Below are 12,545 nucleotides of genomic sequence, written 5' to 3'. Positions count from 1 at the left end.
TATGCTTTCTTAGGCACTACCAATATTAAGTGAGCAAATTACATTGATCCAGGGTCAGGTATAAAGGTCAGACCAAAGTCACAGCCAGCCTAATTTATTACTCTAGGGCTTGCTGTATGGGATAGTTTGTGGTGCTCATTTCAAATTTATTGACTGCGTGAACTGCATTATACACCTTCCATTGACTTCTTATAGGCCAGAGAAGGTCATTGACCTAAGATGACCAGGGTCAACATTTTGTTTGATAAACATACTGCTTGGTGTAATCTTTGTCACTTGTTGAGATGCAAAACTCAGAGCAGTCTTGTATGATTTTGGTCGCAATGACCTTCAAAAGGTCAATCAAGGTCTCTAGCCTCAAGTGGGCTTTTCACCTTTTGCTAAGAAACAGTTTCCTAGGTTCTGGGGCGCTTCAGTGATCAACCTAGAATTTGACCTCATTTGACCTTATTTGACAGTCATGACCCAGTAAGCTCAAACTCTGACCTAAGTGAGCTCACATACAGGCCAAGGCACCCTGCAAATTTGGTGTACCTAGCTTGCTTAGTCCCCAACATCTCGGGGGTTCAAATTGACCCCCCCCACCGAATGGTATCTAGCCTGCTACCCCGGCTTGTGTTGTGCATGCTTGCTGTTTGAAGCATGCATAGTCTCATGACATGGCTCAGGTCAGTTAAGGGGGCAGGCAGGCATTTGTACCACTATTGTAAGTGGAAAGTCAGATTGTGCATGTGGCTTCTGGCTAGGTTGGAGATGCTGTCATTTGGTGACTTTCCTCAGTAAATTAATTATTAAACCTCAGCAACAATAATTAAAAAATTAATTCATCAGAACTTGATTTTTGCAGTTTGATATTATCACCAGTCAATAGTGGCACATTTAAGGTTTTTTTAGTTTTAACCATCATCCCAGTGAAGTAGGCCATGGAAGTAGTAAGCACAGTCCTGATGCTCTTTGGCAGTTTAAGATCATGGTGCACTCTTGAAACATCAATAGACCTCACAATGGGACCCTGAACCTTAAAGGTCAACTGAATGTGAAAAGGAAGCCCTCACAGTGACAATGTAGGAATGCCTTGGCTGAACTGGCCTCATGTCCAAGTTGGGCCCCTCCTGGGCAAGCTCTGGCCCAAATGGTTTGCATAACAGCAGTGTGAGCTTCATAGCCTGATGCCTGCCTAATCTCATTTACACACAGCCTTATGATGATGCTGTTTTGCTTCAGCTGATGCCCTGCAGCGGCCCTGCCATGTCTGCTCAAGTGTTTGGAACAATGCTGGGACCTCAGGTGGTCATTCAGCTTAGAAACAGGTCAACAGGGGCTGCGGCAGTGCCACCTTCTGTGTTCATCAACAAGAACCCTCGCAACCTGGAACGCATGAGGCTGGCTCGCAAGCAGCAGGGCTGGAAGCTTGAGTCTGAGAGCAGGGAGTACTGGCACAGGTGGGTGAGCATGACTAGTGTGGTGTGGGTGATAGGATTCTCACATGAGGAAAATAGGTATTGATATGCCACCTGGTGGCTCCAGGCGGTGTTTTACACTTGTGGTGGCGTCAGTGGAATGGATCACCCCTGTGGGATGCACTGTCCAGATCTGCATTGTCTTCTGCATGGTGTGACTGATTTCTGAGTCAGGTCGGCCATATGGCACATGTGGTTGGTGCGGGCAGGCTGCTGTTCGACGCGTCCCACCGACACACGTCGGCGCACGTGGAGCACCGGACGGGCCGCAGCGTGGTGTCGGCGTCCACGCGCGAGCTGTGCCTGCGCCGCCACCTGTTCTCGGCGGTAGATGTGTCCGCGGCCGAGAACGTGGGCCGCGTGCTGGCGCGACGCTGCCTGCAGGCCGGTCTGACTGAAGTGCATTTCGCTGCCACTGAGGAGGAGCTGCAGCGCTCGGATCGGGTCAGTGGCCTCCGAAACACCAGCGCCTTGGTCACTCCCAACACGGGTCAGGCCTCGGGTACTTGCCTAGACGTGGTGGAAAACCGCAAGTGTTCCCCACCCTATGTATACCTCCCAAGCTGGAGTTAAGTTATGTGTGGTCTTAACAACTACCATGTGGCGCCTTTAACAGCTGTGATATCAAACTGAAGATGTTGGTCTCGGCCGCGACGAGCACGAAACGTGCCCCACGGTTCAAAAATCAGTGCCGTCCGAAGGCAAAAAGGCCTAAGAGCCATCAGTTAACATAGCACTTACCTGCTTTGCCTTTCGAAGGCAGAGCCCAGTTCAACAGGGACGATGTGGAATGGTTGTGGATATGCCGCAGGTAGCTGAAGCCAGCGATCCACCGTAGTCAGCTGCTTATTACAAGGGGTCGTGGTGGCAAGTGCTGAGCCGTGCATGACGCCTCTCTGTTGCGTCCACAGTTACGGCTGTTTGTCCGCGCGATGGAGGAGGGCGGGGTGAAGCTGCAGGAGCCCTCTGCCATCCAGTCCGAGCCGTGGTGGAGCAAGCATAGGGAGCAGAAACCCTGGCACGTGTTAGAGGAGGATGTTATAGATGCGCGATGAGCGGCTATTTGCACCTATCATTGACGTGTGAAGTTGCTAGCATTGTTTAATAAACGTTAGATTGGCACACTTCTCCAAGAAACGTGGCAGAGCTAATATGTCGTCGCTTAAAATCGTGAAATCTGCTTGAACGAAGTCGGTAAAAGTGAAAAGTTTTCAAGGCCAAGAAAGAGACATGGCAGAGCCAATCTTGAAATCTGCTTGAACGAAGCCAGTAAAAAGTGAGAATTTTTCAAGGCTAAGAGAGATTGTGCTCCCATGGCTGCTGCACTATGTGATGCTGCTGCATCTGCCTGCACTTCTTGCCATGCTCATCCCGTCGCCAACTCGGAACGAAATATCAATAATGTTTTGTGTTTTATAGCCTCGTTTGTGTCGCATATCGGAGACGCCAGGCGACGCACCGTTTGGTCACAGTTCAAGAGCAATGTGACGCCTCGATAGAGCATGCAAAAATGAGTTGTCACCGTTCTTTGTCTTGTCAAAAATGAGTGTGGTTGATGTTTGCGTTCGATGAACACTGGTCACGGCTGCTCGGCGTTCACTGACTCGTATACTGGCCCACTGGTGACTTGGACCGGTCCGACTGGCCTGTCGCCTGCCGTTGGTGTACCGCTGTCACAGGGCACGGAGAGGTGTCCACTACGGGACGGTACGAAACTGTTCCCAACACAAGCTTGCAGAAGAGGCGTGGTGCTCTCAAAATCCTTTGAAAGTAGTGCAGCGCCGAGTCAGTTGGACAAAAGGCATTGCCGGCGGTTAGTAAAGCCGGTCGTTGCCAGCGGCTGTCCAAGTGCCGTTGCCAGTTGTTCTTGAAGTGCAACTGTCAATACCACAAAAGCTATGTTCAGTGATGTGCAGGCGCGTCATGCCTAGCAACAAGCAGCAGGTGCTAAGCTACAGACCACGACGGGAACCTCAGGGACGTAAGCGTCAGCCTCAGCTTGGCTGTTAGCTTTTTGACCATTTTGCAATAGTATTGCAATGGTATAATATGTCTGTTTGGAGCACGTCCTCTTACATGCATGACCTCACAAATCGTCTCAGAGCGCCTTGCGTGGGTGGCACCAGCCTCTGAGTGCGTGCAGAGTAGTTTGTCGCTCCGTCCTTAACTGCCACCCAGGTGTTATCATTTTACCTCTACGAATGGTTTGCTCCGGCATATTGCGAGGCGTGACCGCGGAGGGACCTATTTCGTGCATGCATTGGTATGACGTGACCGCCCTGCGCCACGCCGACCGTGGCCAGCTACCAGCCGACCACAACACGGGAAAATAGCCGACCCAAAAACATGGGACGCGAAACTAGAGTCGATAGTCCTCCGAAATATCCCCGGCCCCGGCCACAGGGACGGTGAACGCCGAAGGTCGGGTCCATCGATCTCAGCCAACGCCGAAGGCTTGTCCCTCCGATGCCCGTATCCCTGTTTGTTTGTCGGCTTCGATGTTCTATTGTTCCCGCCGCATGGAGAGAGCCTCAGGTCTGGCTTCTAGTTTTCATCACCGCTTTGCTAATATTTTGTCCTGATTTTATGATCTGCCTCTGCTCGAAGGCAGGCAATGTTAAGTGTTGTAATAACGCCTGCCGTTTGCCCTTAAACGTGGACCATCAAACATTGGTTTTAACGGACAATCCAAAGCAGAGACGGTAGCTTCCTTCCACGGTACCGTTAAGCACGAAAATTACCAGGTTCCTGTGCCCTAGCTTTCCTCGTGGCGAGCAATCGGTAAGACCCCCTAAAACCTTCACGAGCGGAAACGCTTGCACCACCGCAGAGAAACGCTTGCACCACCACACCTCCGGGCCACGAAACGCCTCGGCGTGACTGACCGGCGTGCGGCACCAGCGTCACAATCTGCGGTCGGGTTTGGATACGGAATATGTAGACAACTGATGGCGTGTGTAAGATAAATCAGTTCACATTGGATAAGCGCCGAAAAACATGACTTTTATTACTTGTAATTTTCATACTTTCGATAATTCCTGGCTAAACTCCCACCATTGTGACTTCTGGATGGAAGGACGCGCTTCCAGAAAAAGGAGCTGAAAGAATGCGGTGAAACACTGGGGAGCATACAAAGCTTCAATTTACGGATTGACGGACTTGACTTACGCTGCACCAACAATACAAGTAATATGCAACCCAATACCAATCGAACACAAGCAGCGCACAACTCACCACCGACCGTTTTCCTTGCTGGCAGTTCGTCTAAATAAGCAACCGTACGCACTTTCCATGGTCGGAACACGCAACGCGCCAGCGTTCCACAACGGACCGAAAGACTCCATTCCGCCCTCGCCTAGACGATATCAGCGTTCCGAATCGCACAACGGCTGAAAGTGCACCACACATCAAAGCTGCTTGAGTGGATCAAGTCATGCGTCTCCAGTCAAACACCTCATTACTTGCCGTCCACCCCAACCACACCCAATTCAAAAGGCTCAATCTTCAAGCCAAGTAACTTCTTCACACCACTCGCCGAACCTCGAAGAAACGCTTCAGATAGTACACCTGGCCCATGGTCATTGCCACGAGCACCAAGGCTTCGAAGAACGACCACATGACGACCCTCGAGTTGGTACTGTCGTTGATAGCCCTGTGTATCTTCTCTCGCACTTCCATGTAGTCCTGTTCGTGTTTCACAGCCGTCAGTGCCGCACCCAGGTCCTTGATCATATCTTCCAACTTGTTGTGACTGGCTGAAATTAAATGAAAAGAATTAGCCATTACTGCATTCACTGTAACAAAAGTTATAGGTGTGACTGACGATGGACTGTTTATTAATCCTCTGACCGTCAGTTGCAAGCAGACTTGCGATACTATTGCAAAACGGTGTGCGTGATGGTCAGGAAGATACAATACACCAAAGTACATGTAAATAATTAGCTGCAATGCCGAACAATGTTTTACGGATGCGAAATGATATACTGACCTTCGCCATCGACCCCATCCTTCTTGTCTCCTTCCCCCAGATCCATGGAGAACATCACAATTTTGGGAGTCATTGTTGACATCTTGTTTCCGAAGCAATATGTGAAAACACCATCCATGTGGGCTGGGAAAGTAAACCTTCCATTGCTTTCTCTCTCCTGTTGGTACACTGTCTTGCCATCAGGTCCGATCAGCTTGATGTCAATGTCCAAGAACCCTCCTTCCACTACTTCAAATGCCAAGCCTGCAAAGCAAGAAAGCTGTTGTCACATGACCTGACAGTGTTATAATGGCTCAAGAGCTCATAGCTCATCTTGACAAGATGGGAAACGCAGTAAGCTTTCAGATATCATTCAAAAGTGTTTTTTTTTTTTAAGAAAAAGAAACATATTCCCGATGTTTAATCAAAAAGCTTCTGAATTCCAAATATTCTTCTCACTCTCAACCCACCTCGCTTGCATAAATACAGTTATTGGCCTAAATGTAACCCTTTAAAGGGAATGTTCCACATTTGAAAGCATTGCAAGCATTGAGGTAAGTACAAGATATTATGGAAAAGTTCCCTTGTAACTATTGGTATGGTTTCCAGTGCACAAAATAATCAAGATAACACCATTTAGCTATTTATCAAAATGTTTAACACACAATCGTTCGATTACGTCATGGAAAATTTTATGTCAGAGTGCCTGCGAGACTGGCGGTGTCTGAATTGCCACTGAAGCAGAGGGGCCGACTCACTTGTATAATTAAACTCGCTACAGGTGACTTGCTATTTTATGTGTGTGGATAAACCGCCCACCATTCTATGGGCGTGTCTCGGCCTTTTTTCGTGGTATATTTGCATATGGTATTAGCATTTCATAAGTATTGTACGGTCTCCTGGTATATTTTTCCGCGATCACATGTTTTTTACTTGCATTCACATTCTTGGGTTAGTTATTCTTCAGTTATTCTATCCCTAGCCCCATGTCCGCCATGACTGGAAGGCCTGATCGAATGCCTACATTATGTACCACAAAATGCTGTTTGTGACCAACTTGGATTTTACATGTCAGCCTGGTTGAATGCCAACTGGCATATGTTGAAGTGAAATTTTGTGTTGACATAATTCAGACACAAAGAACTCAATGCACCTGTTTCATTTGACCTTGAACACAGTCTGGCCAACTGAGGAGGCAAATTTGTGTGACATACTCTAACATAATACATCTCTTTGTGACTTCAACTCTGCACATAGGGCAAAATCATCTGCCAAGGTTGACATGCACCTTACTAAAAGTGAGGAGATTTCAAGTCTTACAGAGGGTATATCTGTGAACTGTAGGAAAGGTCAGGGTGTACTTTCCTACCCCATGTTACAAAAGAGCATTGTACATCAATCGTTGTTTTTAAGGCAGAACATATCATAATTAATCGTTGAACAGGTCATCTATACTCTTACCTTGGAACTTAACTAATTACGATACCGAACATCCGGCCGCCGCAAACACACAGCAGCCGCGACACCGGCGCCATTACTGCGCGCGGCCACAACATTGCTGCGCATCAAGCCGCATCAAGAACCATAAAAATGTACGGGGCCAAGGTAACAAGAATCCATGAAATTTGATCATCGACGCCAACGGGACGATGGGTTGCAGGGGGATCGGGTGGGGAATGTAAAGCAAAATGAGAACATGGCGGCTAAATAAAAGCTCACTATATGGTACCTATATATGGCATGGAACATGGACGCCAATGGGATGCGGGGTTTCACGGGATACGGGTGGGGAGGTTTAGGTTAGGTTAGGTTAGGTTAGGTTAGGTTAGGTTAGGTTAGGTTAGGTTAGGTTATAGGTTAGGTTAGGTTAGGTTAGGTTAGGCTAGGCTAGGTCAGGTCACGGGTCAGGGTCAGGTCAGGTTAGTTAGGTCAGGTTGGGTTGGGTTGGGTTGGGTTGGGTTAGTTAGGTTAGGTTTGGTTAAGGATTAGGTTAGGGTTAGGTGGTTAGGTTAGGTTAGGTAGGTTAGGTTTAGGTTAGGTTAGGTTAGGTTAGCCCTTAGCTTAGGTTCTGGTCTATTCTAGGTTAGGTTAGGTTAGGTAAGGTAAGGTAAGGTAAGGTAAGGTTAGGTTAGGTTAGGTTCAGTTAGGCTAGTTTAGGCTATGTTCTGGACTATTCTGGCCTGTGTGTTCCATAAACGTACCTAACCGCGATAAGAAACGATTTTCATTGCATTATTATTGCTACCTTGGTCCCGTAATTTTTGAATGGTTCTTGATAAGCAAAAATATTGTCATTACGCAACAACGCAGAAACGGCGCTGGAGAGTCAAGGCGGTGCGGTGCGTGCGGCGCTCGGGAGCTCGCTATCATATTTATTAAAATCTGAAGGTAGGGGCATGATTCTACCTGTTCTGAGATTATCTACAATATGTTCCGCCTGCGCCGTTTCTGCGTTGTTGCGTAAGCACGATATTTCTGCTTATCAAGAACCATTTAAAATGTATGGGACCAAGGAAACAATAATAAAGCAACCAAAATCGCTTCTTATCGAGTTCAGGTACGTTTATGAAACACACAGGCCAGAATAGTCCAGAACATATCCTAAATTAGCCTACCCTAATCTAACTTAACCTAATCTAATGTAGCCTAGCCTAGCCTAGCCTAGCCTAGCCTAGCCTAGCCTAGCCTAGCCTAACCTAACCTAACCTAACCTAACCTAACCTAACCTAACCTAACCTAACCTAACCTAACCTAACCTAACCTAACCTAACCTAACCTAACCTAACCTAACCTAACCTAACCTAACCTAACCTAACCTAACCTCCCCACCCTATATCCCCTTCAACCCAGCATCCCATTGGCATCCATGTTCCATGCCATATATAGGTGCCATATAGTGAGCTTTTACTTAGCTGCCATGTTCTCATTTTGCTTTACATTCCCCACCCTATCCCCCTGCAACCCATCGTCCTGTTGGCGTCGAGGATCAAATTTCATGGATTCTTGTTACTTGGCCAGGTACATTTTTATGGTTCATGATGCGCTTGATGCGCAGTTATGTTGTGACCGCGCGCAGTAATGGCGCCGGTGTCGTGGGTGCTGTGTGTGTGCGGCGCTCGCTGGGGAGTCAAGGCGGTGGTGCGGTGCGTGCGGCGCTCAGGAGACTTCGCCATCGTTAATTATAAAAATTGAAGGTCAGAGCATGAATCTACCTGTTTTGTTGATTATTAATGATATGTCCTGCCTTAACACCAACAAATGGCTGTACAATGGTTTTTACACCTTAGGTAGAAAGTACACCCTGGCCAACATGACAAATGGTTACCTTGGTCCCATAATTTTGAGAGTAGAGTTCTTGGTAGCAGAAATATGTATTTACGACGAAACGGCACTGGGGGGAGTCCAGCAGTGCAGTGCGCGCTGCGCTCAGGAGGCCCGCCATCGAAGTATTGAATCGAAGGTAGGGCATTGATCTACTGTTGAGATTATTATGATAGTCCTGCCTTAAACACGACGAATGGTGTACGATTTTTTTCTACGTTAGGTAGGAAAGTACACCGACGGGAACTATGGCAGCAAAATAACTGCAAGCAAGAATAAACCAACCAACCCCCCAAAAGAGCTCAAGAAAAAATCCAAAACCTTCCAGACTTCCTTCTGGCCTAGATCTCAAGCATGCATGCTCCACCTCAGAACATCAATGTTACCTGAACATTTAAGGCAGCAGCTGTAGTTATGTTACTGACAGGAATCACTAACACATGTTCAGAACTGTGGACAGATTTATTTGCTGGATGGTCAACTACTATTGTCCAATATGAAATAAGAGTAGTCCCATTGCCACATTATATGGCAAGCCACAGTGCTTAGATACAAGCTTTTCCTCCAGCACCTTTCTGAGCTAAGTTGTGTTTCATCTTTATTTTGTCTTAACAGCATGGTGAAAATAAGATATACAACTAAAACAGTTTATTTTTCTTCATGGAGCAAAAATGTTCTTCAAAACATCATACTATGCCCTAGATATTACAGCTGATACAATACAGCCACCCAATACACTCACAAGTTTAAACTCACCGAGTTTGGTTCCAGATGTTACTTTCTCCATGAAGCATTCCTCCGCATGAGCGTCGACAGTAACCATATAAGACCAGGAATGTTTTACCAAAGCTAAGATTGTAAGTACGATAAGATTATGCATGGCGTGTAGGTCAAATACGGCCTGAGACAGCACAACGTTAATATTACAGCCCAGCCGCTCACACAACCACCACAATATCCCCGGCGTGCGAGCTGACAATTCGCGCACCTGAGACCAATCCTGAGACGTCAGCGGCGTAACTGCCGCGTCAAGTGGATCACAAAAATTGCCGTCGTATCAAGCCAGAAAAGTTTTCTAGCACTGGTAGAGAGATACCTCTGTAAAGAAAGCATGGCGTTTGGTCGGTTGTGGAAAATATCTGAGAAACTTGAGGACACAAAAATGCATCTGGTTCACGTACACTGATATTTTTCTCATGAAACTACATCTAATGTCAACAAAGATGACATGCTATTCGAATCAGGCATATCATCGGCGGATTAGGAGTCCAGCGTGCGCCTGCGTTAAGATGAGTCATTCTCTTCTTGAGCTATTTTCATGACATGTGCGAACAAAAAGGCACAGAAAGCACGTGATTATTTCACCACCTAGTCTATATTGTTTTGGGAACATGCCTTTTGTTGCTATTGCTCCATTGAAGACGCGGCGAAGGCTGCAAGTTTTCCCTATCCTAAAACCAGTTTTTCTGCGGGTAGATTTGGTAGCATCCAGATACGCGTCACGTCAGGTAAGACAGAAGGCTATCGGGCACCAATACATTTTATATTTGTGGGATATATATTATGAATATGAGAAGTACAATATGCGTTTTCTTGACTGTGTTAGAAGCATATTCTACACACATTAACAAAAATGCGGGGTTGCCGGCATTCCTCGAAAATGTACCCTCGTCTTAAGCATTGGGGGCATTGGAGGTCACGTAATGGTTTGTGCTTGGAGCGGGTTTAGTGAAGGCCGCATAAGAGCTGTGTAAGAGCAAGGAGCATGTATTTGGATACGCGATTACGGGTGGGGGGGGGCGGGGGGCGTATTTACATTCAGGCTCATATCTTCACATGGATGTACTCCGTTATGGGGGGGGGGGGGGGGTGTAGAGCAAGCATCTGGACTGATCTTGAGCCGATCACGTATGCTGCGATGCATGGATAAGAACATCTTGAAAGAAGTACAAGAGAAGCTCAATTTATCGAGATTTTGAGCCATAATGAAGCCTTGTGTTTGTGTGCATAATCTGAGGCACGGTTTATCTGGGTGACGCCCGACGTCGTAGGTCTATGTGAGCCGGCTTTCTGTTCTGGACGTTGGACTTCTACGCGGTTGGGTTGTTGCACAGGCTTTGAAACGTATGAGAAAGTAGGAGAGGTATGCCAATTAGATTTGGGGATGACCCCTTTGCCCCTTTACTGTGCCAACAGTGGTCTGAGCTGATCCATACAAAGAAATGTTCAATTCATTTGTAGCCTTTCATTGCCGATGCCTGGCAAATGCCTTTGTGACGTCAGAATGAAATCAGCAGATGATGTTTTGGCTTTTTTTACGTGGGTACCTGTATTGCCGACGGTGGGGAGAGAGCTACGCTGGCTGCAGGGTTCGTGTACTGCCGTGATGGAGAAATGCTGTTAGGTATCAGCCGACGTAGTGACGTCACTGAAAATGGGTTTGCATCGATCGGGGTTCTTTTGGGCCGACTGAAGGCTACAAGGCATTTGCTAGCGATATGATGTCACTGGTATTCGACTGGATATGTGACGTCACTGGTTGTGAGGCTTTAAGGCTCTTTTGGGTGCAGTGAATGCCGTAAAGCATCACCTGACGATATGTCGTCGCTGGTAGTCAATGAAACATCAGGCGCAACAGGCCTTATCCCATCTTTACCTTTCGTACCTGTCTGCTGCAAGCATTTGCGTGCCGAGTAAAAGCTTGACCGAATCACCTGAATGTGTGACGTCACTAATCATCACTTGATACCAGTGCACTTAGGCCCCACGGCCGCGGTGTATCATGTTCCGTGAAATATCACCGGGTATCGTGACGTCACTGATATTCGACTAAATATTGGTCGCAACAGGTCATGCTTCATTTGTACCTTCGTACCTGTCTACTGCAAGCACTGGCGTGATGAATAAAAGCTACCAAATCACGTGAGTGTGTGACGTCACTGGTCATGCATTTTTATGGATCTTTGGGGGCCAACTGAGGGCCGTAAAGCACAACCTAATGATGTGACGTCACTGGCATTCGACTGTGTGTGATGTCACTTGTGATCAGATTTTACGGCCTCTTTTGGGCCGACGAAAGGTCATACGACATTAACTGAAGATGTGACGTCACTGGCATCCGAATAAAATTCAGGCGGGACAGGCCATGCCCCATCTTTACCTTTGGTACCTGTCTATTGCAAGCATTTGAATGCTGAAGGAAAGCTGTGCCGAATTACCCGAGTGTGTAACGTCACTAACCATGAATTTGTATAGACTGTTTTGAACCCACCGTAAGCCATACCACATCAGATGACCATATGACGTCACCGGTTTTCGTCTAATGTCATGCGCAACAGGCCATGCTCTATATTTGCCTTTCGCACCTGTTTACTGCAAGCCTTCGCGTGCTATATCAAGGTGATGCCGAACCATCTGAGTGCGTGACGTCATTGGTCATGAGTTTACACAGGTTCACTTGGGCAGCCCAATGCAACAAAGCATCATATCCTGTGAAGCATCGCGGGATGATATGACGTCACTGGTATTCGACTCAACATCAAGCGCAACAGGCCATGTTCCATCTTTACCTTTCGTACCTGTCTACTGCAAGCATTCGCGTGTTATATCACGTCATTGGTTAGGAGTTCTTACGGGCTCTTTTCAACCCCCTATATGGTATAATGCTTCAGCTGACGATATGATGTCACTGGTGTTCGACTTAACATCAGGCACAACATGTCATGTTCCATCTTTGCCTTTCGCACCTGTTAAAGTATTGGCGAGCCTAATGATGGCTCTGCCGAATCACCTGAGTG

The 12,545-nt window shown here is 47.2% G+C and overlaps 2 protein-coding genes across 2 annotated transcripts; one reads left to right on the top strand and one right to left on the bottom strand.

Annotated features, from left to right (window-relative positions):
- Positions 1-1,265: 1,265 nt before the first annotated feature.
- On the top strand, positions 1,266-2,587 carry LOC119112426 (39S ribosomal protein L18, mitochondrial). Its single transcript, XM_037236612.1, has 3 exons — positions 1,266-1,442; positions 1,670-1,904; positions 2,372-2,587. Exons 1-3 carry the CDS (start codon positions 1,273-1,275, stop codon positions 2,513-2,515), a joined length of 549 nt encoding a protein of 182 aa, XP_037092507.1. The 5' UTR covers positions 1,266-1,272; the 3' UTR covers positions 2,516-2,587.
- Positions 2,588-4,437: 1,850 nt separating this feature from the next.
- On the bottom strand, positions 4,438-9,737 carry LOC119112973 (transmembrane emp24 domain-containing protein 2-like). The gene is made up of 3 exons (XM_037237278.1): positions 9,505-9,737; positions 5,449-5,691; positions 4,438-5,215 (listed from the first exon to the last, which is right to left on the bottom strand). Exons 1-3 carry the CDS (start codon positions 9,626-9,628, stop codon positions 4,983-4,985), a joined length of 600 nt encoding a protein of 199 aa, XP_037093173.1. The 5' UTR covers positions 9,629-9,737; the 3' UTR covers positions 4,438-4,982.
- Positions 9,738-12,545: the final 2,808 nt, after the last annotated feature.

The sequence above is a fragment of the Pollicipes pollicipes genome, unplaced genomic scaffold (assembly GCF_011947565.3).
Source record: "Pollicipes pollicipes isolate AB1234 unplaced genomic scaffold, Ppol_2.1 Scaffold_7261;HRSCAF=8764_pilon_pilon_pilon, whole genome shotgun sequence".
Lineage (NCBI taxonomy): Eukaryota > Metazoa > Arthropoda > Thecostraca > Pollicipedomorpha > Pollicipedidae > Pollicipes > Pollicipes pollicipes.
The sequence above is the reverse complement of the archived record's forward strand: the minus strand, read 5'-3'. Positions and strand labels throughout refer to the sequence as shown.